The sequence below is a fragment of the Mirounga leonina genome, unplaced genomic scaffold (assembly GCF_011800145.1).
Source record: "Mirounga leonina isolate KUSES-001 unplaced genomic scaffold, KU_Mleo_1.0 Mir_91, whole genome shotgun sequence".
Classification (NCBI taxonomy): domain Eukaryota; kingdom Metazoa; phylum Chordata; class Mammalia; order Carnivora; family Phocidae; genus Mirounga; species Mirounga leonina.
In genome coordinates this window covers 12,116,626-12,144,107 of record NW_023270839.1, presented here as the reverse complement: position 1 = coordinate 12,144,107, position 27,482 = coordinate 12,116,626, and the positions used below count along the sequence as shown (strand labels likewise).

Genomic DNA, 27,482 nt, shown 5'->3' with positions numbered 1-27,482 from the left:
CAAGGGAACTAGAAATGCTGACGTTTCAGGGCACAGGGGAATTCCAGGTCTTATGAGCCCTGGAAGCTACTTTTAAGGCACACAAACTCCATATGGGGTATGTGTACCATCTTTGTCTCACTGTGCCAAAATATTGAAGCTTAATTCCCGGAGGATATGAACTCCAATGCAATGGGTAGCTATTCTTCCCAGCAGTTTTCACCTAGATATACAGTCAGGTCAGAGGTCATTCTTTCCCCCAAATCAGGTAGTGCTGACTCTTAGCACTCTCCTCTGTGTTCCTATGAGACCTGACACACACTTCCACACACTCTCTGTAACAGGGCATAATAAGAAGTGTTACTATATATGCAGAGCAGGTCTTACATACATGGTCCATTTAATCCTCCCTCCTCACATTTTTTCCATGAAGCAGGTGAGGCTGAGGGGTGACATGACCTAACCAAGACTCCACAATTAGTGACAGAGCTGGAACTTGCCCTTAGGTCTCCTGGACACTCTTCTCCCTGTGCGTACTACTACTCGATACTTATTTGATTATGCATCTGCCTCACTCTACCGGATCATAAGCTCCTTGAGGCCATGGATTGTGCCTCATTCATCTTTCTTTCCTCGTACCTTACTTAGGGCCTGACAAAGGCAGCAACTGCTGAATGAATGAACTCTGTGGGATGTTTTAAAGACGTCGTAAAATGTTGATCATCTAGACTATGTATAAAGAAGGGAGGGTGGTATTATCACCTCTTACTTTGGTAGGGTTGACAGATGGGCATGAAGTTGTGTATACTATTCTCAAGTCCTTTTAAAACCAGCCAGTAGAACTTCTCCCTTCTCTCCTGAGTCACTGCCCAATAGCAGCAGTTAAGAAGTGTCAGGGCACAGAATTCTAGACAAATATCTCAATTTGCTGCACTTCAGGGAGAGCTGTGCATGACCTATTTATCAGCGAACGGGACCAGACCACTATAGTGGTCCTGCTTACCTTGAGGGCGAATCTGTGGGCAGACTCCGCATTGGGTTACACCACAGGCTTTCATCTGCTGGTGAGCCTCTGACCCTGGGAATATCTGGGAACCATGTAGGCAGCAAATGGGGCATATGCCGCCTTGAACTGTATCAAGTGCTCTGGCAATAGCTTTGGGAATTAGAACAAAGTGACTTTGGGAAACGTTGGCCAGTCGATGGGGAACTTGCTTAGAGCCCTGGAAGAGAGCCCCAAGGAGGAGTCAGTGAAAGGAGTCTGTTCCATCCCTCCTCAAAAGAATGCCCAGGACATTCATGAGATCCACTGAAAGCCAGACCTATTTGAAGAGGCATATATCTTGAAAAAGTAACATTCCCCGAAGCCTGGGTTTTACCAACAGTCTAAACATGGCAAGATTCGAGATGCTGGCTCTTTACATATTTAACTTCCTATTTCTAAAGGAAAAGAGAGACTCTACCAAGACTTTGTGGCTGTCGGGCTGTTCTCTCCAAACAGTCTGGTGACTTCACTGTGGATGAATCAGAAACATATGGATCAAATTTCCTTCTAAAATACACTTTGGTTTGGCAATTAAAAGAAAATGTGTACAAATATAGCAGATTTGGTGGCCATGAGCCCTGCAAGAAGGGGTTGGCCCAAATCACCATAACTATTTACTGAAAGAAAACTTGATTGCTAATGGGCGCAGGAGAAACCATGGTGAAAACTGGTGAGAGATTTGTGGATGGTGCACCTTGGCTTCTAAAGCTTGTAACCAAAGACAGGGTGTTTATGAAGATTCTAGTAGAAATAGGTCCTTGAATTTGGGTTTCGAAACATTGACTTAAAAGTTATAAAGAAAGATTCTTTTAGGAAAAGAGGTGCTGGAGATTGGAATGAGATAGACCTAAGAGCTCATCCTAACAGACTGAATGTTCCATTGTTTGATGAATTTAATCATATGGCAGGAGAGCTTGTTGAGAAGCAGAAACCAACAGAAAGCAAAAATGTATACACAGGAAACATAAAAATGCTTGCAATAGCTCTTAGCAGAGGCAATTGAACACATGAAGAGTGAGAAACATCTTAATGAAACCAATTTGGCAATTACAGTGATTTATCCACAAGCAGGTCAACATGAATTTTTCAATTTTTAGTGTCATTTTCCTTAGTAGGACTCATCACAATACCATTCATTTATTCATTCATTTATTCTTTCAGCAGTAACTTACCAAGGACCTATTCTAGGTGCCAAATACTGAGCTATGCTCTGGCATTTGGGAGTCTTATTCAAAGATGTACAAGATACAGACTCTTCCCTCCTGTAGTTTGTAGCAAAATACAGAAATACCTCTTTAGCTATTTGTATGCAAATCGTTATGAACTTGATCCTGTACCATCACAGTTTAGCAGAGTCCTTAGGCACAAACACTTTGTAACTGTGATTTGCATTTGACCTTGGGTCCTGCTATATACAAGTTGTGTGGCCTTGAATAAGTTATTTCATCTCACTGAATTTTAGTTCTCCATTTGACAACTGGAAAAAAACTTAATCCCTACCTCATCAAACTGATGTGAGAACAAATTCCCTGCAATACATACAATTTTGAACTTGTTGAGTTTGAGATTTATTCACTACTTATGAGAGACTCAAGAAGAAATAACTAATGGGCACTTAAATAATCCAAATGTGAAACGGAGGACAATGGTCAGACCTGCATTCTAGTTTATTTATTTATTTTTTAAAAAGAAACCTTTTTTTTTTTTAAGATTTTATTTATTTATCTGACAGAGAGAGCACAAGTAGGCAGAGGGAGAGGGAGAAGCAGTCTCTCCACAGAAGCATGACCTGCACTGAAGGCAGCCGCTTAACTGACTGAGCCACCCAGGCAGCCCCCTGCATTCTAGTTTAAAATATAAGATGAAGTGAGTCTAGAACATAGAAAAAATGTGTAAGAACACCCTTTCTGTTTTTTCTTCAACTTCAATACAATGATAGCTACCTAATATTAATGTCTTAAATTGTTTGATATATTTTTAATTATTTTAATTCAAAACTGAAGATTTTATGGCCATAGTTGAAAGTATGCTAGGACAAAGGTAACTCATATTTTTTGTTGTTGTTTATATGTAAAAATAATTAAGGGGTAAACAAAAAAACCCCCCCAAAAAAACAAACAACAACAAAAAATTCCCTGCAATACAGCACCTGTATTAAACCTCGATTTGGATGCCAAATTCAGAATTAGTCAGATGTCAGTGCAAGAAACAGAGACTTTACTCCAGATATCCAGGTCAAGGTGATCCAATGCAAGGAATTCGGTGCTTACAAAATTATCTGAAGATGCAGAGAGGCAAGGGGCGGGGATCCACAGCTGGGCTTACCTGGTCACCAACATAGCCAGGACCCAGAGATCAGGGAGCGTTGGCTGTTCTCACTGCAATGACTGACTGATGTATGACACCCCCCAAAGCCATTGTCTTGACTCAGGAATGCTGAGTTTGCCTGCAGCTACTGCTTCTCATAGCAGAAATAGCAGCAGAAAAAGAGTTTCTCTCTCTTGTCTTCCATCTTGAAAATCTTATGGGAGTGTATCTATTTGGTGTTCTAGTTTGTTCCCAGAATCTATGTGCCAGGGAATCAGCTAATGTCCTTTTTAGCTTTCTAGCCCCTGTAACACAAAAAGGAACATAGAAGTTGATGGAAGTAAATATTGTGTGTCAGCTGACCGTATCCAATATTTAAAGTATTATCACAGTGTTAACATACGGTAAGGTCTTAAATGTTAACTATGATTATAATAGATACACAAGTCTAAGCCAGCATTCATAAACTATTATTCTGAGAATTGAAGGTAGTCTATATCATATTTTCCTTCTCTACTTTGTTTAAAGTATATAATCAGGAAATCTATATTTTCCATACAGGAGTAACTGAAGCCCAGGTAAACTGAATGCTCAGTCAAAGGTCTAGCCTAGTTATTCATATCTTAGTTCATGAATTCACCATTTTATAATAGCTCCTAAGGAGAAAGTGTGGCCAAATGGTAGATAGTGGCATTTCAGAGATTACTCTCTTTTATTTTTTTATTTTTTGGGGGGGGTGGGTTGTTGTTTTTTTGTGAGTTTTGTTTTTGTTTTTGTTTTGTTTTGCTTTTAGCCAGGGAATGGACTCTTTTTTTCTCTTTTCACATAGATTGTTCTACTGCTTTCATTTGTTTGAGGTGATTCCACTTTTTTTTTTAAGATTTTATTTATTTATTTGAGGTAGAGCAAGAGTGAGAGAGAGAGAGCGAGCACAAGCAGAGGGAGCAGTAGAGGGAGAGGGAGGAGCAGGCTCCCTGCTGAGCAGGGAGCCCGATGCGGGACTCGATCCCAGGACCCTGAGATCATGACCTGAGCCGAAGGCAGACGCTTAGCCGACTGACCCGCCCAGGCGCCCCTGATTTCACTTTTTGATTATTGAATTTGTTGCCAGTATTTCTTTTTCTTTTTTTAAAGATTTTATTTATTTATTTGACAGAGAGAGAGCATAAGCAGGGGGAGTGGCAGGCAGAGGGGGAGGGAGAAGCAGGCTCCTCGCTGAGCGGGAGCCCAGTATGGGGCTCGATCCCAGGACCTGAGCTGAAGGCAGAAGTTTAACTGACTGAGCCACCCAGGCGCCCCGAGATTACTCTCTTTTAAAACAAGAAACCAACCTTCTTATTTGATGCAATAAAGTATATTCTAAAGAAAATTAATAATTATAGAAAGGATGTAAATAAAACTCAAGCTTTTATCACTAGTATTGACATGGGAATCACTTTCCCCCCTGTGGCATGAACAAAGCAGAAGATGGAAGTTTTTCTTTTTCGTTTTTTCACTATACTGTGGCTTTTTTTGTTCTTGGGTTTTGAACTGGGCTGTTAGCTGATTTGTCCTGCACAGCTTTTGGAAACTTTCAGATTGGAGGATGCTATTTTAGAGTGTCTGATGGGAACTAATGCATCATATTTAGATGGCAGCAGTTATTCAATGAGGTCAGATTACTTTGCAACTAGTCAATCATATCCCAGAGAACTCTGAGAGAGGTTGGGAGGGGGGGTATTTTTATTGTAACAGCAGACAAACTTAGTGAAAGGGGTCAGTGGAAGAGCCGGAAAGACAATGGGCAGATGCCCCAACAGTCTATTCCTTCCCATCCCCCACCAACAACCCATGAAAAATTTTCCAAATCACTTTTTACATATGCCTTGACTGTTGATTCATCAAAGATGTCTTCAATGGATTCACAACTCAAACCACATTGCCGTATTTTTTTTAATAGAGAAAAGGACTGAAAATGTGAATATAGTATTTCTTCTATTTTTACAAATGGATGTGTTCAATACAAAACACTGTCAGCAGCTAATACTATGTTTGTTGATATGCTCAGATCAACTGGGTACACAAGCAAAACTGTAACATTCCCAAATGAAATATGATCAAATGCTTTGACATGCAGTTTGCCTTCTTCCTTCACTTCTTAACAGAAAGAGCTTTTTTGGATACATTTTGTCAACACTGAACAGAGTAAACAGCTTTTTCAAGAGACCAGAGTGTTTTCCTTCTGATTCACTGTGGATGTCTACAAGAGTATTTCCTTTTAAGTTAAAGCATTTTACAAATTCTTCCTACTGAATCAATTTACATACTTTTATCACCACTATTTTTAATAAGTAACTTTTCTTACTGAAAATTCATTTCACTGTGTCCCAGACTTTCTGTGATGCTTGGAGAAAAGAAGCAGAGTTCATTTAAAACACTCTTGTTTATGATGGATGAAACCACAAACTTTTTGTGATGTTAACCCGCTCACAGAAAGAGAATCTGAACTTCAGAGTATTCTGTGTTTGGAGAGAAGGCACACCAAGGAAAATGGGCTCATTTCAATTCAATATATTATAAGAAGGAAAAGATCAAGGAAGAGCTGGTCTTAAAACTGTCAAAATATGAGAATTTGATGGGAAGAAAGAAGGAAAACAGAGCAGTTGGAAATGCAAAGATAAAAGAGTTGGATCCAGACATGTCTATGTAATTTCCCAGAAATGGAAACTGTACTGGCAATTTAGAAAGAGATATCAAGAAACAATATGCATTAAATGTTGAGCGTTTCTTGTAGCAATGAACTTGGAAGGCTCTTAGAACACATAGCATGATGGGCTTATGATTCATCTACATATGGCTTTATGCTTGGTGACTGACAAAGGGAGAAACCGAGTCTTATAAGGAATTAAACGCTGAAGAGGAAGCTAAACACGATTTCAGGAAAAGACTCTGGGAAGCTTCTAGGTCACATTGGAGTATTAACTAGCTCAGTCTATGAAATACACACAGGGAGAGATCACATATGTAATTCCATTTAATTCTGCAACAACTCTATTATATACGTGCCATTTCTTCTGTTTTCCTGATGGTCCAAGAGTTGACCTGTATAAAGTTGCTTAAGTAGTTGGTGGTTGAGTTTAGGTGCAAATAGAATTCTTTCCACTACACCAGTGATTCCCAATCCTGGCTACCTGTCAGAATCATCTTAAGGGTTTTGTAAAAATACAGATTCTTGGGCCCAAGCCCAAGAAATTCTGATGCAGTAGTCTACAGCAAGCTCTGAGAATCAAGTATTTTTTTAAGTTCTTCCAGTGACTCTGATACATGGTCGTCTGGGGGGAAACAATGGCCGCAGTTGCAATTGCAACCGGAGAGCATGAGAATGGGTGCAGATGAGGGGCCAGGAGAGAAGGGGGTGGAGTCGAGGAACAGAGGAACAAAGCTGCTGTGGGACCAGCTTGCAAAACTACACGAGCCACAAGGAGTCTCTGAAAATCCTCCTAGATCTGAAAAACAGGCTTTGGCATCACCTGCATTTATTTCTAAGACCCCAGACCTTCCTAATCAGCCCACCTCCTCTCAGATGGCTATCAGATACTCCTATGGTTTGAAACTATGCTTTCAGAAGCCACAACAACCACGATAAAATGCTTTTGCCACACCGTGGATTCGCCAAGATGAATTATGATGAGATACTCAGGTCTCCATCAATAAATAGTAAAAAAAAAAAAAAAAAGGCATTTGAAACTATAGATGCCTTGAATAATTACTTAGCTAGTTATGTGACCCTGTTTCAAAAAAAAAAAAAGTTAACAATAAAATCAGTAGCAAAATGTGCATGAATCCTGGCCACATGCACAAATGTTCTTTCTTTTATTCAATATCGTCTGTCTTTTGTGCTCTATTTGACCAGGTTGTGAAAACCAAAATATCTGCATAAACAAGTCTTTAAGATCCCCCAGAAACACAAGGGGAATAGTGCATTATTAATTTCTCACAAAACTTGATCTTGATATCTGTAGCAGAGTGGATACCATCTCATCTGGCAGGCCATGACTCTTACTCACATCTCTGGGGTCTTTGGAATGTTGTCTCATGATTGGTTTTTACAAGAGACATTTCTAGGGCTGCAGTAGAAGTTCCAAGAGCGAGTCTGTGCCATGATTGCTGGCTGTTCATCGATGGGTGGGGCACACAGAGAGCACAGGGATGTGCTCTCTGATTCCACAACAGAACTAAAGACAATGGTTCTGCTGGAGGGCTCGGATCCAGATCCATGCCATGTTCATTTTTCCAGTGAGTTCCAGTCAAAGTGTGGAAACATGAAGCAGAAACAAGGAAAGTGAAAGGTGGAGGAAGGCTTATAGCACGAAGGAAAATGATAACAACTCTGTATTTTTATGGCTTTACTCAATAAAGTTTTGTGAGCATCTAGTATGTTCCAAGCCCCCCACTAAGAGGCCAGGGGGACAGCGCACCAAACAGAGATGGTTCTTGCCCCACGGAGCTTGCAGGCATGTGGGGGAGCCAGATGAAAATGAAGCCAACTAACCAAATAATTTCGAAGTTTCATAAGAGCCAGGGAGAAAGGGTTTTAGGCAAGGGAAAGGCATGATCTGCAATGTGATTTAAGAGGTTGAGTCCAGCAGCTGTGCGCCCGCATCAGTGGGACTGAAAAGAGCAGTAGATAGGTAACTGCAGCCGTCCTGATGACACGTGCTGATGGCCAGGCCCCGGAGGGTGGCAGTGAAGGTATGACACCCACCCAAGTACCTGAACAGCCACCACCAGCAACCACGTTGTGGATGGACTCTCACACTTCGTACTTCCGAGGGAGCTCCCGCAGGTGATGCGATCAACAGGACCCTGAAGTGGAAATCATGAGCCGATTTTGAGCACTTTCATTATGATTCAACTCAGCCTCCTTTAGTTTAAGGGAAATCCTTGCTTCCAGTTCAATGAACATCTACTGAGGGAGCATCTTCTCTGTTCCGGGCACTGCGCTAGACCCTTGGGGAGCTCAAGGATGAGGAAAGAAATGGTACCAGCACTCACGCAGTCTACCTTCCACTCAAGAAGAAATGTCTAAAAGACAGTAAAAAAAAAAAAAAAGACAAAAATCATAGAAAATGCCACAGGGTCTTGAAGTAAGGGGAAGAATTCAACAGGAAGAGAGGAAATCCTAAGTGGAGTGAAGCCCAATCAAAGGCATGGAAGTGGGGATCTGGGGGCATGTGTTCAGGGACCAGTGTGTTTGGTTCTAGCGTTGGATTTGCAGAGTGAGCCTGAGGGTACCCCCGGGGTAGGAGCAGACACTGACCGCTCCTTTGACATCCTTCCCAGGATTTGTGCAGCTTTATATCTGTATCATATGTTTGTATGAAAAGCAAACTCTCACTTTGAAATTCTTCTTCCTGGTGGCAAGATTCTTTCCCCTAGGTGGATAGCACAGGGCTCACATAGTACTAACTGCTATTAAAACAGATGCTCAGAACTACAGAGCTAAAGCGTAGGTACCTATTAAGAGAAGCTGCTGCTTTCTGAAATAATTTGTCTCCCTTATTTGAAAGGATTGATGTCTTCCCATCCCTTCTCTTCCCCTGCCTTCCTTCTCTCCCTCCCTTTCTTCCTTCTGAGGAAGACTGGAAACATATCAAGGAGCTCAGGCTAATGTCCCGAAATTTTGGCTAGACAGGCTTTTTGAGGTTGCTGGTGCTGACATGTGGCCACAGAGATTTGTCTAGGGCAAGTACATCCTAATCTGTCCACAGACATTCATGGATTGCTCTGCTTAGCAGAGTAGCTGCTGCAAGAATTGTTATGATTTATTTTCAGAAAGATTTTTTCTTTGGCTCTGTCACTGTGACGAAGAACCATGCTTTACAGTGTGCAGGCTCTGCTCAGCCCTGCACCTCCCTACAACAGGGTTGGCTAGTGGGCAGACAGGTGCATGCCCGTGGGACACCCTGAGATCCCCTCGCACTCAGACGGATGGGGAAGGCAATCATCAGGAGCCCCGTGCTGCACCTGAGTGACCCCTGGGAGATCATCTGGAAGCCAGTATCTGGGGTCACACTGCCATTTGCCCCGTCCAAAGTATGTCCTTTTTTTTTCTCTTTCTTGTCACACAGCTGAGTAACATAGAGTATAGAAATACGTGTTACAGACAAGGCTCCCCGTCTCCAGAAATATTTCCGTCCTGTTGCGATGGCCTTCAATGTAGGGGACAATGCAGCTTCGTGCTCATCCTAGCGACTTCTGTCCACATTCTGGAATTTCTCTTACCATTGGTCTCTTCGTTCTCTGATCCTCTTTCCAAAGACATATTTCTCTAGAGAGTGTGTCTCAAATGCTGTATGTCTATGAAGCTCTTTACAAACATTAATAGACAAATGGTTAGTTTATATAAAGCACTCATGTATTACTCTGACGTAAGCAGTGAGGAGCCCATGGTTTACATTTTTTTTGTCTTTCTTTTAAGACGAATGAGAAATAATATTCCAGATGATCTAACCTTTCAAGCCAGGGAAGGAAGGGGTGAAGAAGGAACCAAGATTTTAAAAAGATTTAAATTTGGACCCTGGGTGAGGTCAGTGCAAATCGGCATAGGGGCTCATGTTGATCTTTAAAAGGGAAAGCAGGTCTTGAGTTTACTTTCTACGTTCAGATTCATGCTTCTCTGCTCTGAGCAGACCCCAAAATACTGAGCTTCTTTATGAGCTCCTAATTTAAAAAAAAAATACTTCTAGTGTCACTAATAACAATGATAATGGAAGTAAGGCAGGGTTTGTACAAAAGAAGGCAGGCCATATCTGAGTTGTCAATGGCCGTGTGTTCAGAATTCTTTATAAATACAGTCATGTGGGGCGCCTGGGTGGCTCAGTTGGTTAAGCGACTGCCTTCGGCTCAGGTCATGATCCTGGAGTCCAGGGATCGAGTCCCGCATCGGGCTCCCTGCTCGGCGGGGAGTCTGCTTCTCCCTCTGACCCTATCCCCTCTCATGCTATCTCTATCTCATTGTCTCTCTCAAATAAATAAATAAAATCTTTAAAAAAAAAATACAGTCATGTAGAATCCAAACTCGTAGTCCTCATATATATGTCAATATTTTTCACAATCAAATGTCTTGACAATATCAGCTATTAAATTATTTAAATCACTTGACATTTCGTGTACTTTTCTTGGTGGAATAATCATGGTGTTTGACTATCAGTTCTAACACAGTGTATGGTGTAGACTCTAACTACGTTGTGATTGGAGTAGACAGTAAGTGAAGGGAGCATAGGTATCAGCTGGCCATGAATTCCTCTTCTGCCTTATACACTGTGTGCCCTGGAGAGAGTGACACGACCCCCTGGACATCAGTTTCCTCACCTTTAAACAGAACAAATAATAATAGTACCTTCATAGGATTGGTGTGAGGATTCAGTTAGATAATGTAGGGAAAGCCTAGTGTTTAGTACATATTAAGTAGTGAATCAAAGCCAACTTTAAGACACACATACATGCTTCATACAGCTGGAAAGAAATCTATATGTGTATGTATGTATCATATGTGTGTGTTGTGTATGTGTAAACAGTGGTTATTTGGGGGTGTGGGATTATAGGAGATTTTAATTTTCTTTGATTTTCTCTATTTTCCAAGTTTCCTAGGAGTTTGTAATATATTTATAATGTCATCAAAACTTTTAAAAGATGCAATGCAGGACAAGTGACTTATTAGGACAGTTATGGCAAGAGCAAAATGACATGTAAGCTTCCATGCCTTAGAAAAGGACCAAAAAAAGTGAAAAGGTAAATCTTACAACATGGCTCCTACTGAATAGCAGAGATCTCAAGGGAACAAAAACTGGAAATGAGCTGAATAAGCCAAAAGTAAAAGAAGGGGCAGGGCAGCCAAAGACAATGGGGTAAAGCCCAGAGACCTTCAGTTTAATAAGCACTTCCAGCAGATCTTCTGCAAGGCACTGGTATTTTAAGATTGCAGCAGAATGAGCTTTTCTTGGAAAGTGTACCTCCAAAGATTTAGAAAATGAAGAACCACAGCCGTTCAAGTGCTAAGGAAAAGCAGAGAATCAATAACCGATTAAAGTTCCAATTTTTTTCTAAGAGTGAAGCAGCATCAAAGAGCTCAAAACAAATAGAAACTTCCCAGACTTAACGGGTCACCCAGCCTGCAGACAAAGGTGGGAGCCTCATTTCCAGCAGGTTCTGTTATATTTGGGCACCGGGTCTGTGAATTTTTGCTGAGAAATCCATTTCCATCCGCCCTTCTGTCTTGTTGCATTCCCACGTCTCTGCCCAGCAGCCTTTGGCATGGGAAGCCCATCCTCTCTTGCTTCACGTTCAGGCATCTTCTGGATTCTTCCTCAGATTCTGCCCCTGCAGTGAACACATTCTGAAAACTCTAACTTTTGGTTAAAGTGATTCTTATGACGCAGGCAAAAGACAGCCAGAAGGGTTTGCTGTTCTGCCTGTGCCCCTCTCTGGGGTACTTACACCATTTGCTGGTCTTACCAAAAATAGAAGTTGCTGTGCCATTTACTGGAAGGGTATCACTCCTTCCCTTCCCTCCCCACCGCTCCCCTCCCATGACCCACCCCTCCCTTTCCTCTCTTGTCTTCCTCCCTCCCTGCCTCCTTTCCTTTCTTTCCTTCCTACATTTCTTCATCCTCTCCCTCCCTCTGTCACTGTCAGTCACTTCCTTTCCCCTCGGCATGTACTCGTTTAGTAACTTTATCAATTACCTATTATGTGCCATCCAATGCATTATGCACTGTGAGTATAAAGGTACCCAAGGCATGACTTGTGCTGATATTACATTTTCATTGTCTTTGTCTTAGCTCCCAATTACACTCTAGTATCCATGCAGTTACTCCTGTTTATTAAGTGTCTGTTGCGTGTCTGGAATTTTCACGGAACTTATTGTACCTAATTCCATCATCTACCCAGAGGTAGGTATTATTACCACCCCTATAAAACAGATGATTGAGTTTAGGCTCAGAGGGTTTAAATATCTAACCCAGGGTCACTCATTTCCTACGAAGAGGAGTCAGAAATGTATTCTGATTTTGTTTTGCCGAAAATTCCATGCTTTTCCTGCTGGGCCTACGTATTGACTGTGAAGGACCACGTCCAGACTTTTATGGTTTTATCTTCTTCATAAGGCACTGCACATGTAGTGTAGACAATAAATACTTGTATGGAATTAGGTCCCAGTTGTATTAAAATGGTCTGCCCGATTTATTCGTTCATGTGCTTGTCTTTGGCAGTATTGTTCAGAATTTTCACATGGACAACGTTTTACTGCTTATGTGCAGAGAGCAAGGGTCATAGCCAGGAGTCAACCCTGAGCTGAGACAAAGGATACTGCAATGGAAGCGCTCACACAGTTCTAGACCTCGTACATGTGCTCAAGTTCTTGTAAGGTGCTTCCCTGGAATTAGAATGGCTGAGAGGTATACTAGGGGCATGCTGGATTTTATCACATGTTGACAAATTACCCTCTGAAATGGTCCTACCAATATACTCTCACTGCCAATGCACTTAAGTGCCTGCTTCTCCATACCCTTTCCAATACTGGATAGTGGCAGACTGCGAGCTCAGCAAGGGCATCTTCTTATTTCAGTTTGCATTTTCTTGATTTACTAGTATAATCTAGTACCTCTTCATGTTTATCGGTCCTTTGGGTTTCTTCCTTCGTGAAGTGCCCAGTTATGTGCTTTGCCAACTCCTATTGGGTGATTTGGGGAGTTTTTTTCTTATTACTGTGTAAGAGAAATTCATTCTGGATATGAATCATTTAGCTGTTATTTGACCGTTGGAAGTATCTTTCTCTTTAACCATTGTCAAGTTCATCATCACATTTTTTTTTCCCTTTAGGAAGAGCATACAAGGTCGGTTCCAAATGGGTGAAGGGCTTTTTTTCTTCCTTAATCCAATGCAAGATGACATACATGATCTCTATTAGGTGAACAGCTTTTGCAGATTTGAGCAAAAACTTCCCTACAAAGGCCTTCAAGGTTCTTCCCCAAATCTGAAGAGTAACCCCCTCTTAGCATCTTGGGAGTTAGATGGAGACAAACACACGCTACAGATAGGTGAACAAAACAAGAGAAATAGATTCTCCTTTAATAAAACAGTAGCTGAGCAGGATCTACACTTCTCAAAACAGCCTCAAAGTAATTTGCAAGTAGTTTCTGTAAGTGATATTTATCACTTAGTGATCACTGTTTAGGCATCCCAGACTTAAAATTTTAACTTTGACTACATGGAGTCCTTCTACTTCTTCCCCCTCTTACTAAGAGCAGGTTTCAATTATGTAATTATGGTTAAAGAGGCCTGAAGAGTTTTTACTCTTATGCCTTCACCCTGATTGGATAATGGTTTGCAATGACTGGTTGAGAGCTGTGGAAACACAAATATGAGGCCAAAAGCTTGGATATCTATATAAATATTTACAAATATGCTCGACTATAAACTCTGTGAGGTGAGGGCCCATGTTTACCATACTCATGATGGTTATAGCCTCAGCGTTCAGCTCAGTTGCTAATCCTAGTTAGTGGGCATGTGCTGAACATTCCCAGTTCACAACTATTTGTTGAATCCTAAGTCTGTCTTAGGCACTTTGTATTCTATGAGCTTGGTGTAATCTGAGTGACCACTATAGGCAAAGTCCCCGCCATCATGAAGCCTCCATTGTAGTGGCAGGGAGAGTGAGTGAAACTAAAGACAGGACTCAACGAAATGGGATAGAGTTGTGGATTGGTGGGGTGGGGGCGGGAGTGTTTCTATTGTAGAGACTGTGGTCTGAGAAGCCTCCCGAGGAGGGGTCATAGTGCTAGCAACAACATTTACTAGACAGAGATAGAAACAGTCACAGAGATAGATTGAGATATATCAAACTACAGTCTCAGAGTTCCAAAACAGTTACTTCCAATTCGGACGGTAAGCTCTGTCAATGTATTTTTATTTGGGGCAGTTTATATGAGTTTTGAAAGAAAAAAAAAAGGTGACCGAAACATTGATTTTAAATTAGAAGGAGTTAATGCATTTGTAAAATATGTTCCTTTCTCTTGGGGGGCATAGTTGACCCCCAGAGACAAAACTGTCTTCTACAGATACGTGGGGAGCTTTGGCTGGACTGTTAATTGTCTAAGCATTCTGTGTACTTCTGACCACCCCTCATGTCCTACAGTCCACTCCACCAGCCTCAACCTTTAAGCCCTATTGACTGTTCGCCTTCTGCAAGCAACTACAAACTACATGGGACGATTTAACAAAAAAATATTGGAAACGAAATTTAAAGCGGAGCACCGAGTTTATGGGTAGAAACTGCAGATTGCACAAACAATGCATTCCGGTGATGAAGATTCTCTAGCTATTGATTTAATGCAGACTTCCTCCTTGTTTCATTTATTTTGAAAAGTTGATTTCAAGTTCTTAAGAATATCTAGTAGGTGTTCAGTGTTTCTTGCCGCCTCCCCACAATGACTGCCTCGAGAAAAAAAATCATGCTATTCTGGGGTTTTGTTTTGTTTTCTTAGCCAAATGCTTAAATCAGGACTGTTTCCTAAATACCTTTTGTTGGGTTTCATTGTTTTGTTTATTTTGCTTTAGTGAGTACAGGCACCTTCAAATTTCCTTCTATAACCTTCCCCTCCGCCCCCCCCCCCCCCAAGTCATCATCTGACCTGGCTGGTGGAGCCGGTCTGCAGACCTTGCAGCCGGCTTGATTTTTGCACGGGCTATAACTTCGACACACAGAATTTACGGCTTCTTTGAGGAACCCATTTTCGAGCTAAGAGAACAAATGAAAGTGTTCGCTCATCTTTCGAAAAATATTTATGCGCTTAGTATGTTCACCACTATCCATTGGGTTCTCGGTAATAAATACAGAATGTGACGCCGGCTTTTCACAAACGGGGGTTTTTGGTCTTCTATTTCTGGGAAGTTACTTCCTCGCCTGACGTTTTCTTTTCCTGATTTATTCATCTTGAACATGCTACGGAAAGCCTCCTCGCTCATAGCTATTGTTCTCTCCCGTTTAAAGATGGCTTAGAAATGGAAACCTGGACTTGTGAGGCTCCTTTTAGGTTTATTCTCCCCTCCGTACACTCTCGGCCGAGGCCGTCCGCATCTGAGCTGAGAGAACCGGAGGCGGGCGAGGAGAGGAGGGTGTCATGTTGGAGACAGGCTCCTGCTGGCGGCCGGCGAGCCCGCCGGGGTTAACGGGGGCGCGGGGGTCAGCGCCCTCGAAGTTGGGGGCCTCGGGCCGAGCCGCGCCAGAGCCGCGGCGACCACCGCTCAACGAGAGCATCCTGCAGGCCCGCTCCCGCCACCGGGCAAGAATCGCCTCGTCTGTCGAGATCCCACGGAGATCTTGCTCTTTCCAGGGCAGCCTCTGCGACCGAGCGCGTTGCGGGGCCAACGGAGGCGAAGCGGGGCCGGTGAGAGGAAAAGCCCAGGCCTGGGGCGGAGGAGGAATGAGGGGCCGGGAGCCGGGGGGATTTCCTCCCGCGCTTCCCCCTCCAACGGGAGCGGAAAATGTGATTTGCTGTGCATTCCAGGCGCGGTTCCCTGGGGTGACCTCTCCCAGCCGGCCTGGGCGGGGGGAGCAGACAAAGAGGCGAGGCAGGCGGAGAGGGGACCCCGCGGGGAGGCAGGAGGGGTGCGGGGGGCGGGGGCAGTACCGGGAAAGGGGGCGGATAGCGGGTCCGGCGGCGGCGGCGGCGGCGCCTGGCCAATGGAGAGGCGCGGCCCCGGGCGTCCGGCTCGGCTGCCGGCATTTAAACGGGAGACGGCGCGATGCCCCGCACTCGGTGCGCCCTCCGCGGACCGGGCGACCCAGTGTGCAGCGAGAGCCGTGCTCTCTGTCCGGCTGACCCCGCGCCAAGCCGGGGCGGCTCGGGCCGTGGTCGCACACGGCGCCCGGTGTCGAGAGCGCAAGCCCCGAAGACCCGCCGCACTGACAGGTGAGTGCAGAGGCTCCCGTCAGAGTGAGCGAGGGAATGAGAGAGAGAGAGAGAGCGCGCGCGCAGGGGCTCCCCTGCAAAAGACTCCCGCGTCCCGCTCGGTGCAGACGCGCGGTAGCCCTCCGGGCGCGCAGATCGAGGCCCCGGTTCCCTAGGGTGAATTATGCAGAAAAATCCAGGGTCCTTCCCGCCAAGGTCTTGGCTGCCGTACCCTCACCTTGCGCGGTCCGCAGGGAAAGCCTGGGAAGGAGGATGTCAAGAGCGAGAGCTACGGCCCCGCATCCCATTTCCACCTCCGGGCGCCCAGCTAACGCGCTCCTGGTGCGTGTGCCAGCCGCGCCGGCAGCTCAGAGGCGCGGAGTCCCGGTGGGCGCGTCGCGGGCGCGGTGGGGAGCAGCAAGCCGCACTGAGGGGGTGCCACGTGTCTGAAGCGGGGCGCTGGGGCTCGGGACGGCCGGGGGCTCCCGTCGGAGTCGCAAGAGTGATCCTGCGGTGGGCTGGAGGGTCCGGAGAATGAGCCGTGGGTCCACTGGCTCGCCCTCAAGGTGAGATGGAGACTCGGGCTAGAACGGAGCCGCGGAGCTCGGCCGCGGTGGAAACCGGAGCGTCGGGTAACGGGTCAGCCGAAGGGCTGTGCGCGGTCGGGGCGGCCGCAGGGCGCACACCCCAAACACCGCACACACCCGCCGGCTGGCTGCGCACGCGTGGGCGCTCAGTGCAGGCTTCTGGGCTTCTCCCCGCCCCACGCGCGCCTCCGCTGAAGTGCGGGCGGCCCGGGGCCCGGCAGCGCCAGGCCGCCGGGTTCCGTTTCCCCGGTACTCCTTAATTTGTGTCCTAGAGGCCCCCGCCCCCCTCGCTGAGTCTCGCTAGCGACGGACGACGCGGGACTGGCGGCTCAGACGCCCCGGTCGTCCCCAGTTCTCTCTCTGCGTCTCGCTGACCCGTCGCCAGGCCCGGGGTCGGAGGGGCTGTCACCTTGCCGGCCGAGCGGTAAGAACGGACGCGCCACTGCTCTGGCTTGGCATTGCCTTCGGATCCCAGCTCCGCCTTGGGGGCAGCCCCAGCCGGGTGTTTCCCCCGGGGGGCTCTGGCGACAGTCCCCGGGCGAGGCGGGGGGCAGACAGGCGGTGACCGGGCCTCTGCCGTGAAGCCCTTCCCGCGCTCCGAGATGGCCCGAATGGGTCCCCGGGTTGAATCCGGCTGCCGCCTTCTCCTCCTCTGTCGACTTAGAATCGCAGCACTTTTACACAGAAATAAAGCCTCGACGTTAGGGGTTAAAATCTCTCCTTAAATGATACAAGGGCAGAGAGCCGACCGCTGGTAGGTAATTGGATCTCCCGCTGGAAAAAGCAGATCCGAGCGGGGTGCGCGTCTGTTTATGTTCCCCTTCGAGATGGTGCCAGGACACGAGTTGATTAAAACAATCTATTGTTAAGTGGGTCACGGGGATTTAAGCTGTCCCAGGGACCCCAGAGTGGTGGCTTCCTTTTGGCTGTACACACAACTTAAATAAATAGCAGAGAAGAGGTTAAGATAACCCCGATCCCAGGGTGAGGAGTCTTCTTTCACCCCAGGGCTTTTCAGCCCCGACCCCTTCCTTTCTTTTCTTTACTCTTTTCTTCTCCTTTCCTTTCTTTTTTCTTTTTTTGGAAGGGGGGCCTAGGGGCCTTGAAGAGATGGGCATTTCAAAGCAACAAGGGAAAGATCTTAAGAAAACTACGGTCTCATCTCCCTGGCCCACGCAAGTCTACAACAGTAGGTGATTTCATTGCTATCACTGGATAAATTGCACTCTCCAATTGTAGTATTAACTAATTATTGAAGCGTTCTTTAGAACCATAGTTGCTCTGTGTGTGTGTATTTAACCCTCAGGTCATTGTAGGAATTAAAGTCTTTTGTAAACTTCGTAATTTTACAGGTTTCCTAGTTTCTTAAAAGTCCATTTTGAGTGAAATGTTTTGGTAACCCACTATCTATAGGAAATCCTAGCTGGCTGACACAGTCTTTATGGGAATGATTAGACAGAGAAGAGTAGAAACCTACTGTGTCCTCACATCTTTGAATCAGAGCTGCCTGCCTTGTCTTCTAAACTGAAGCCCTCGGTCTTAATGTTTAAATGTCACAAGTGAAATAAGGCCAAGAAATTTTATGCCACGGACCCCTTTCCAAAGAAATGCTTGTCAACAGTGAAGCTGTGGAGCATGTCCTAGAAGAGAGAGTTAAGGACTGGTGGGAAAACCTAACGCTTTTATGTAAAGTATGGGGAGGGGGGGTGTTGGGGAGGTAACTGTAGCATCCAACTGAAAGGCACAGATCAGGCAAGTGTTACCAGCCCATGCCTTACATCTGCAAGGAATTTTCTTTAGTTTTAACATATGCTCTTAGAAATGCAAAGTACAACAGTAATTCCTGGGACAGCAGAAGTTTTTTTTTTTTTTCACATGTGAACATCAAGATACAAACTAGATAATTATTTGACTTACAATATTCTTCAAACTGTATTGCATTAGAAACAAGTCCACGCATCCCTTATTAAGTACTGTGCCGGGTGTCCATAGAACAGTGGTTAAAGACACGTTTGGGGGCTAGGTAGAATGGGTCTCCAACCCTGACTCTCCAACTGAGGAGCTGTTTGACCTTGGGCAGATTCCTAACTTTTCTGACTCTGGATTCCCTGATCGATAAAAGGAAGACAATATTATCTACCGCATGTTCTATCGTGAAAAAGAAATGATAAAATACGGTCTGATTTATGCACAATGCCATGCATGCTAAGGGTTCAAAAATATAGATAACTCTGATTATTGGTGGTGGTATTGGAAGAGGCAGTAACATTATACAGCACCAGATATATTACAAGGTGGTTCTGAAATTAAATCCCAAATTCAGACTAGCACACATCTTGCATCACAATATAGAACCTATAGATTGACTCTCAGTAGCACTGCTCAGTGAATATTTATGACTTTCTAACTTGTTTCCTGTTGACCTCGAAAATTGTATACGATCATTCACTTCAGCAAAAAATCTTCCAGTGAGCATAGAGCTCCTGAGATACTTAACTACCTGGTGGTTTCCTTTCTGTACTATGCGATGTGGGAGGCCAGCCAGATTTAGCTTGAATGGTCTTCTGAATAAGGTGGCTGTAGTTAGGGTCTTGCAACTCATACAGGATGAGACTTTATCCTCTACTAGTTTGCCAGCAAGTAATTCTTCTTATCTTCTTGGTTCAACTTGTCTGGAAAAAAAAAATTGACCCAGTATATTCTTATGAAATTCTCTACTTAACTTCTAAAAGTTATCTTTTTGGTGGCTCAGTCGTTAAGCGTCTGCCTTCGGCTCAGGTCATGATCCCAGAGTCCTGGGATCGAGCCCCGCATCGGGCTCCTTGCTCGGCAGGAAGCCTGCTTCTCCCTCTCCCACTCCCCTTGCTTGTGTTCCTGCTCTTGCTATCTCTCTCTCTGTCAAATAAAATCTTTAAAAAAAAAAAAAAATAAAAGCTATCTTTTTAAAAATTCAAGATCAAGTTAAAAATAACCTTTCTCTTCTCAAAGATTTAGTTCTGAGAAAAAGGAGGAGATTATTCTAAAATCTGGCCTGCATTTAGAGCATTTGCTGTCACTTTAATTATTTTCTTCTACTGGGAGAATAATTTGATGTCATGCCTGTTGAACGTCTTTCTAAAACTTAATTCATCAGGAGGAGTCAATCAGATGTTCAAGCATAGACATCTGGCTTGCTGACCATTGTCAATTCACTGTAATTCCCACTCAGCACTCCATTAAACTGATTATAAGCAGGTTGGTTAGCTAAAATGAGAAATACAGCAAGAGGAGTGCCAAAAGGAGCTGACCTAAACTTGCCCAAAGACATTGAGAATATTGGATACAGGTCACACAGAGCATTTTTATTTCTGATTCCCTCGAGTTAGATGATTATGTTCGTAGAGCCTTGTGAAGATTGGAATAAATCACCATGACCTACACAGGACAGAGGTGCGGGATAAGCTATATCTCTTGATCACTATGGGAAACCATCAGGTAGAAGAAAGCATCAGGTAGAGAAGAACTGCTTTGAGAGTATCTATGTGCTCTGGGACAAGTGGATTGGGGGGAGGACAGTAGTAAAGGGAAAAAAGGTAGGGGTGGGTGGGTCTTGCTGATGGAGAGCAATTGCAGAGAAAGCTCACCACGAAAATATCACATTACTTGGAGAAGCAGAAATGCATTAAGGAGAAGTTGAGGCAAATTTTGAAAAGAAGAATGTTGTCTGCAATGAGTGTAAAGGGAGGTCTTTTTTGGGTGTCCTGATGCACTCTGGACCCACAAAATGCAGCTCATCTTCAATGATGTGAGTGGGTCATTTCATGAATGCAAATGACCAAAAATGTTTGCAGCTCATGGTTGGGCATGAGGGATAATTCATAGGAACCTGAGGTTTGATTAAGATTTGGATTGATTTTTGATAATGGGGCATTCTGTGAGGTGCTGATACGGAAAAGAATTGTCTCAAGAAATTTACATCTTCATGATTTCCTGCACGCTTGTGATATTTACAAAGTGCAGATTATTTGGTGGCAATACAATTGGGATTTCAAGAACAAAACAGTCCCTTTTTCTTCACTGAGTAATCATGACCAGTCTGTGGTGTGTGTGTGCGGGGGGAGGTTGGGTGACCACAATGACTTGACAGAGCCCTGGTTCTAGAACTATTAGAGTTCTCAACCTTCTAACTCTTACTCATGTGGAATATGCAGAGCCCTTCAGAGTACCACTGTTCTTTAAGCTGAGCTCTGTGTTGAGATTCCTTAAGTTGGTTTTTACTTTTCTCCAAATAACTAGTTACAAGTTTTAAAGAGTCAAAAGCCTCACAATAAGCACTAAAGATCTTAAAAAGTAGGCTTTTCTAAAAAATGAAAAACCATTTTAAAACATTTTCCACACCTAATAAACCTTATTTTGAGAAAAATTTACTTTTCTTAAAAAACCAAAAAATAAGAAAACAGCCTGTCATTCCAGACCCCTTGGGCTTACAGGGTTCGCACGCTCCCATAGGAACAGGAAGTCTGTCCAAATTAAAACTGAAAACCACAGTTGACTAATTTTGAATTTACTGCTTGCTTTATTGTTGGTTTCTGCCATAGTGAATACAATGGCTTCAATTAGAAAATGAAACCCACAGCAATTCTGCATGGGACCAGGTAAAAAAAAGTGGCTATCCGAAGTTTTCCTAGAAAAAGAAAGACAAATAGTAAGGTACTTCTAGGCTAAGAGTTTGCTATACTGTAAGTCAGAAATTAAGACAATTGTGTTAGGGGACGCCTGGGTGGCTCAATCAGTTAAGTGTCTGCCTTTGGCTGGGGTCATGATCCCGGGGTCCTGGGATGGAGCCTTGCATCGGGCTCCTTGCTCAGTGGGGAGTCTGCTTCTCCCCTTTCTTGTGCTCTCTCTCTGACAAAAATAAATAAAATCTTAAAAAGAAGATTATGTTAGGCTCGGCTGCTCATTGGCACATGTGAAGGCATTTTAAAAACGAAAATGGAGCCTCTGTAAATCAGTGTGGTCCATAACAAGCATTCATTTAACAGAAGAGCGCCTATTCTGCGCCAGGCACTGAGGATAAGGTGATGAATAAGTCCTCATGACTCTCAGACTAGGTATTTATTTAATGACAGATGTGAAAATGCCAGGAAGGAAAAGTTGAGCGTAAAAAGAGTCCCATGTTGGCCTGGAGAAAGGAAATTGCCATTTTTTGGACAGATGTTTGTGGGAGGGGATGGCTTTATGACATGAACTGTCCTATGCATGCAGTGTACTTTCCCAGTCAGGTTCAGACTAGCCTCTGTGATGTTGGACTCAGAGGGTCTTGCTCTGGGAGGGCTGAATTGTCCTTGGGGCCATTTTCAGTAGGGAGGAGGGAAGACTGTGGGTGTAGGCCTATGGCTGTCTCATGCTCCTCTTTGAAATGGGCAGAGACTGAATTTTAGTTTAGATCCTGGCCCCCAATTGAATAAATAGCAGAAATTTGTAAAAGCTTCTCAAATTCACAATATATTTGCCTAGGAGACTGAACTGTCATGGCTCAAGTTATCCTGGTCTCTGGAGAAAATCAGCCCTGTTTTATAACTGGACTTTTCTCATGAGTGATTTTTTTAAAGACAAAACAAGGAAATTAATTTTTTTGTTGTTGAGGCAAAAAAGGCTCTGTTTAAAGAACAGGGATGTTGTAACATAAACTGACAAAAGCCAGGGAGTCTACAGTCCAAAGAACAGGAGCTAAATGTCACATTATCAGTTCCAAACTTGAACTTGCCCCAAAGTATTAGGTTAATGTTGGAAAAATGGTGCCATTTAAGGATATTTTAAATTTAATATTTAATTATCTTAATTTGACATTATCCTTAGGGTTGAATAGTCTTTACTTACAGGGACTGTCGCTTAGAGAATGTAGATTCCACAGGGCCTCTGTCTTTGAAAGGTAATTGCTTTAGCGGATCATGCCAACTTGTATAGTTCCTTGGGGGGACGTGATGAGGTTACTATTAAATTGTACATTATTATATGTAATGCTGGCACACAAAAGAGAGGAGGGAAATGGGTAATTCCCAGCGGTGCCTTAGGTTCAGAACCATGGTGGGCATGGGTTCAGAACCAGGGGCCTGGGGATAGGGGAAGCCTCAAGATTCAGGTCAGATTTGGTAAGATGGCCTGAGAGGGAGACTGTGCGTTTGCAATTGCACTCTTTGAAAAGAAAATCCTTCCACATTTTAATAACTCTTTTCTGTGCCCCAGGGTTGCAAGTGCTACAGGCCTTGTTACTCAAAGCTTGTTAGAAAGGCAGACCTACTGAATTGGAATCTGCATTTTAACAATGCCCCCAGGTGATCATCTGCTCATTGAGGTTTGAGAGGCACTGTGTCAGGAGAATCTCAATAGCGTGATGCTTGCACTCTTCAAAAATATACTCCGGCTTCTCCTCTTCCTCCTCTGTCCTCTCTACCTTCCCTTAACACTCTGCCTCTAGATGAGCCCACCTTTCTCTGATTTACATTCCTTACTCCATTTTTCTCTCTCTTTCCATCTTTGCTTTCCTGTTTGTTTTGTTAGTTTTCCCTCTGCCTCCCCACTTACCTAATTTTTTTCGCCATTGTTCATTGCCTTTCTGACCCATGTCTAACTCCAGGCCCATCCACAATAATTCACTATCACTAATTTATTCTACATGTCCATGGCATTTATTAGTGTAAATATTTGCATATACCTGTTTTCCTGTGCCATTTTCTACCTCCTAGATGTTAACATACACAGATACACACACATCGGTGAATGACCTGTTTCACCATTTAAAAGTAGAAAAATGTATATCACGATATCATGAATGATATAAAAAATAGCTATGCCCATTTAGAAATGAGAACAGGTGAGAGGTCCAGGAGTCTTAGGAGTTAATGTGATCTTTCTGGAAAGGTAACTCATTCTGTCTGCAATCCTGCCATAGATTTGGTTAGTTCTAAAATTGCTTTCCTTTGTACCTCAAATTTGATCTGAACAGCCTATCTGGGGAGATGAGGTCTTTGTACCCGGGCTTACATGAAGTCATTTCTTGAGAAGCAAAGTGATTTTCTCAAGGTCAGATAGCAAGTTATTGCCCCAAGACTTGGACTGGAAACTCAGTCTTGATTTTGCATCCAGTGCTGCTCCTGCTAAGTGCTCTCCCTCCCTCGGCTGCTTGCCCGTGTCCTCCAGAGGTTTCCTTGCAATGCACGCTATCAGCGAACATCTCCTAATCATCCAACCAACCGAACAAGGCACAACTCAGGAAGCACTCAGGCCAGTTGGGGAGAAAAAGAGACTGGGAGCCTTTCCTGGCAGATGAAGCCTGGACAGTGAGGCCGATTTGTCTTGCTGTAGAACTAAACAGAAAACTGGGTTTCCCCAGAGAGGCGCAAAGGTAATTGGGCCTAATACAAGAACGAATACAATTAAGTGACCATAAGACAACTTCAGATGTGATTCGTGTCAGCAGCCAGGAAGGAATTCCGGTGGGAGGACATGCCATGAAGAGATAGGGCCTGGCCGAGTTCAGACCTTGGCTTATTCGCAGGTGACCCTGGGCAAGGTACTTCGTGGCTTGACGATGGCGGGGGGGCGGGGATATGAGAATAATAACACCTGATTCATAGAGATACTGTGAGAAGGAAATGAAATATCTCACACAGAGTGTTTAACAAGTGCCTGATAAAATGTTAGCTGCTATTAGTTTTTGAATTGACTTGTCCGTCTTCTGTGTCTCCCCTCTCTGTGCCTCCCTCCCATAGCATGAGCCGCACCGCCTACACTGTGGGAGCCCTGCTTCTCCTCTTGGGGACCCTGCTGCCCACCGCCGAAGGGAAAAAGAAGGGCTCCCAAGGTGCCATCCCCCCACCAGACAAGGCCCAGCACAATGACTCCGAGCAGACGCAGTCTCCCCAGCAGCCGGGCTCCAGGAACCGGGGGCGTGGCCAAGGGCGTGGCACCGCCATGCCCGGGGAGGAGGTGCTGGAGTCCAGCCAGGAGGCCCTGCACGTGACCGAGCGCAAATACCTGAAGCGAGACTGGTGCAAAACCCAGCCGCTGAAGCAGACCATCCACGAGGAGGGCTGCAACAGCCGCACCATCATCAACCGCTTCTGCTACGGCCAGTGCAACTCCTTCTACATCCCCAGGCACATCCGGAAGGAGGAAGGCTCCTTTCAGTCCTGCTCCTTCTGCAAGCCCAAGAAGTTCACCACCATGATGGTCACACTCAACTGCCCCGAACTGCAGCCGCCCACCAAGAAGAAGAGGGTCACACGAGTCAAGCAGTGTCGATGCATATCCATCGATTTGGATTAAGCTGAGCACACCCAGCCTGTCCTAGGGATGCAGCCCCGGGCGGGCCCAGAGCCAGACCTAAAACGACCTGATTCTTACTTGGCTTCAACCTACAGGCAAGAAGAACCGCCAGCTGCCTTCTGACAGGAGCCTGCTAGCGCGTAGTTTGTGTGCATGAGTGTGAATGGGTGTCTGGGGGCTTGCAGACGCCAGAGGAGGGCACTTCCTATTATGCAAACGTATCCGCTTCCATGGGGCTGGCACAGAAGGCCCACACCCGGGGGGGGGGGGGGCGGGGGGAGGCACGTGAAAAGGGGCAGGGCTGCGGTCAGGTTCTGCGGTGTATTCCATGTGCCCTTCCGGGGACCAGACTCTCCCTTCTGAATGAATGTTAACGCAAGAGGCTACTCTGAGCGCAAGAGACCTTGTTTTAGTGCTGCATTCTACTTGGAAAGGGTATTTCCACCTGTGCTTGCTTCTTCCCCTCCTCCTCCTCTCTTCCACAGCCCATCCCTTCTTAGGATCTCAGTGACTATTTCGGTCTAATTCCCTCTCTGCCAGGGACTCGAAATTAGCTCACTTGACCATAGACATGACTTGTTTCTTATTTTGGGAAGGGTCTCCCGACTCCGGGAGTCTGGTGGGCGCGCAAAGGGCAAGAAGGACACAGGAGGGGATGGAGGGAGGGACGGAGGGGGAGGACCAGTTGGGCACAGCACAAGTTCCGTAGGGAGACCTGCAGAGTCTTGAAAGGCCAACCCCAAAACACAGTGCGACCCATGCTTCAGCGAGTTTTTCCCTGGTATTTAACCAAAACCAAGTGAACAGAGGAGAAATGAAATTGCCAAAAAATCACTAACTTTGGCTGTCACTGTGATCTGCTGAAATTGGCTGTAACCCGACACCAAACTTAAAACATAAACATTGACCACTCCTATTTTCAGAACCCCATGAGTGAGCAAAACCAAGACGACCCCCCACCCCCCACTTCGCCCCTCAGACAGAAAATAGATGTAGTTCAGAGCACTCTATGCAGGGATAGGAAGTAAACAAACACCTCATAAGCAGAAGGTCCTCATATCTTTCCTTTTGCTTGGTTGTAATCCCCTCTTTCCCAGTTCATTATTTCTGTGTAATGCTTCTGAGAGCCACAACCCTTACTATAAAGATTCTGCCTCTGCTGAGTGTCCCTGGCAGTGAAGAACCAGGCTAAGATGGGGGAGTTGAGGGACTGCTTTATTTGAGCTAGAAGTATATTGTGGGTCCTTTTGTTTTAGCTGTTGGTAGGAGACTGAGGTGGGGAGCAGAGGAGAAGAACGAAAGAAAGGTGATTGCCTCTGGCTAAGGAGTAGTTTAATGCCTGGGAGGAGGTATAAAGGATGTGTCCTCCCCTTCTTCCTTTGCCTTCTCAGGGTCTAATGAGAAATCCCAGTTAAGAAATCAGAGCATTTGGGGAAAAAAAAAAAAATCCAGACATTTGGGTGCATTAGCTGTCTCTCTACTGGTGGTGGGATTCGGGTAACATTGTAATTGTTCAGAACCTACTGGTAGACCCCTCCTCTGATTAAACTCGGGCTCCTTCCCATCCCTGCTTAGGATTTATCTAATGGCCAAAGTGCAGGGCAGGTGGACCTTACTGTATTTTGGATTTGGCTCACCTGTTCTCTTCAAGCCTGAGGTTTTCTATGTAAACCCATCCCCACCCCCCAAACACTTTTTTTTTTTTTTTTGCCTTGTACCTTCTCATCCTTGCTAGCCAAGTCACGTGTGATATGGGAAACAAGCACCATCGACTAGCATTTTAGTTGCCCATCCAGGCGCCAGCATTGCACTAAAGAGGCTGCTTTTATTGTATTTTTTTTTTTTTTTTTTTTTTTGGTGCAGCGCTCTCCCATCTAACAGCTAAGCCAGAACCGTGCTTTGAGGCAGAAGTTATCTTGAACACCCAAAATATTGGGTCGAGTTTTGAAACTTTTGAACTCACTACTGATGATTCCACACGAGACAAATTTGTCCGAACACACAGTCCGTGTATTTCGTGTACGCTGTATGCCCCTGCCTTAAATCTTTCTATCATCCACATCCTCCAACAATAAAGCACAGAATGGATTTAATTAAGCACACAAATACTAAGCCAGAATTTTGAGGGTGGGGGAGAGGAAAAGAAAGGGGAAGGAGCTGAACATGTAAAACCACACTAGAAGAGGAAAAATGACATTTAGAACCAGCAGACACTGAATTTCTCTTGTTGTTTTAACTCTGCCACAAGCATGCAGTTTTGTTAAAAAGAGATGACTTAAGTTGGCAGCAGTAATCTTCTTTTAGTAGCTTGTACCACAATCTTGC

At 44.8% G+C, this 27,482-nt stretch overlaps 1 protein-coding gene across 2 annotated transcripts; it reads left to right on the top strand.

Moving 5' to 3' along the window:
• Positions 1-16,077: 16,077 nt before the first annotated feature.
• Positions 16,078-27,001, top strand: GREM1 (gremlin 1, DAN family BMP antagonist). Of its 2 annotated transcripts, none has more exons than XM_034994068.1 (2): positions 16,078-16,284; positions 24,602-27,001. In XM_034994068.1, the coding sequence occupies exons 1-2, from the start codon at positions 16,118-16,120 to the stop codon at positions 25,155-25,157; spliced, it is 723 nt and encodes a 240-aa protein (XP_034849959.1). In that variant the 5' UTR covers positions 16,078-16,117; the 3' UTR covers positions 25,158-27,001. The 2 variants fall into 2 exon arrangements, with proteins under 2 accessions (XP_034849959.1, XP_034849960.1); XM_034994069.1 differs by lacking the exon at positions 16,078-16,284 and adding an exon at positions 16,346-16,829.
• The last annotated feature ends 481 nt before the right edge of the window (positions 27,002-27,482 follow it).

Coding starts and splice junctions, on each gene's coding strand:
- GREM1 (XM_034994068.1), top strand. CDS start 16,118: ATGCCCCGCACTCGGTGCGCCCTCCGCGGACCGGGCGACCCAGTGTGC. Junction 16,285..24,601: donor AAGACCCGCCGCACTGACAG/GTGAGTGCAGAG, acceptor TCCCTCCCATAG/CATGAGCCGCACCGCCTACA.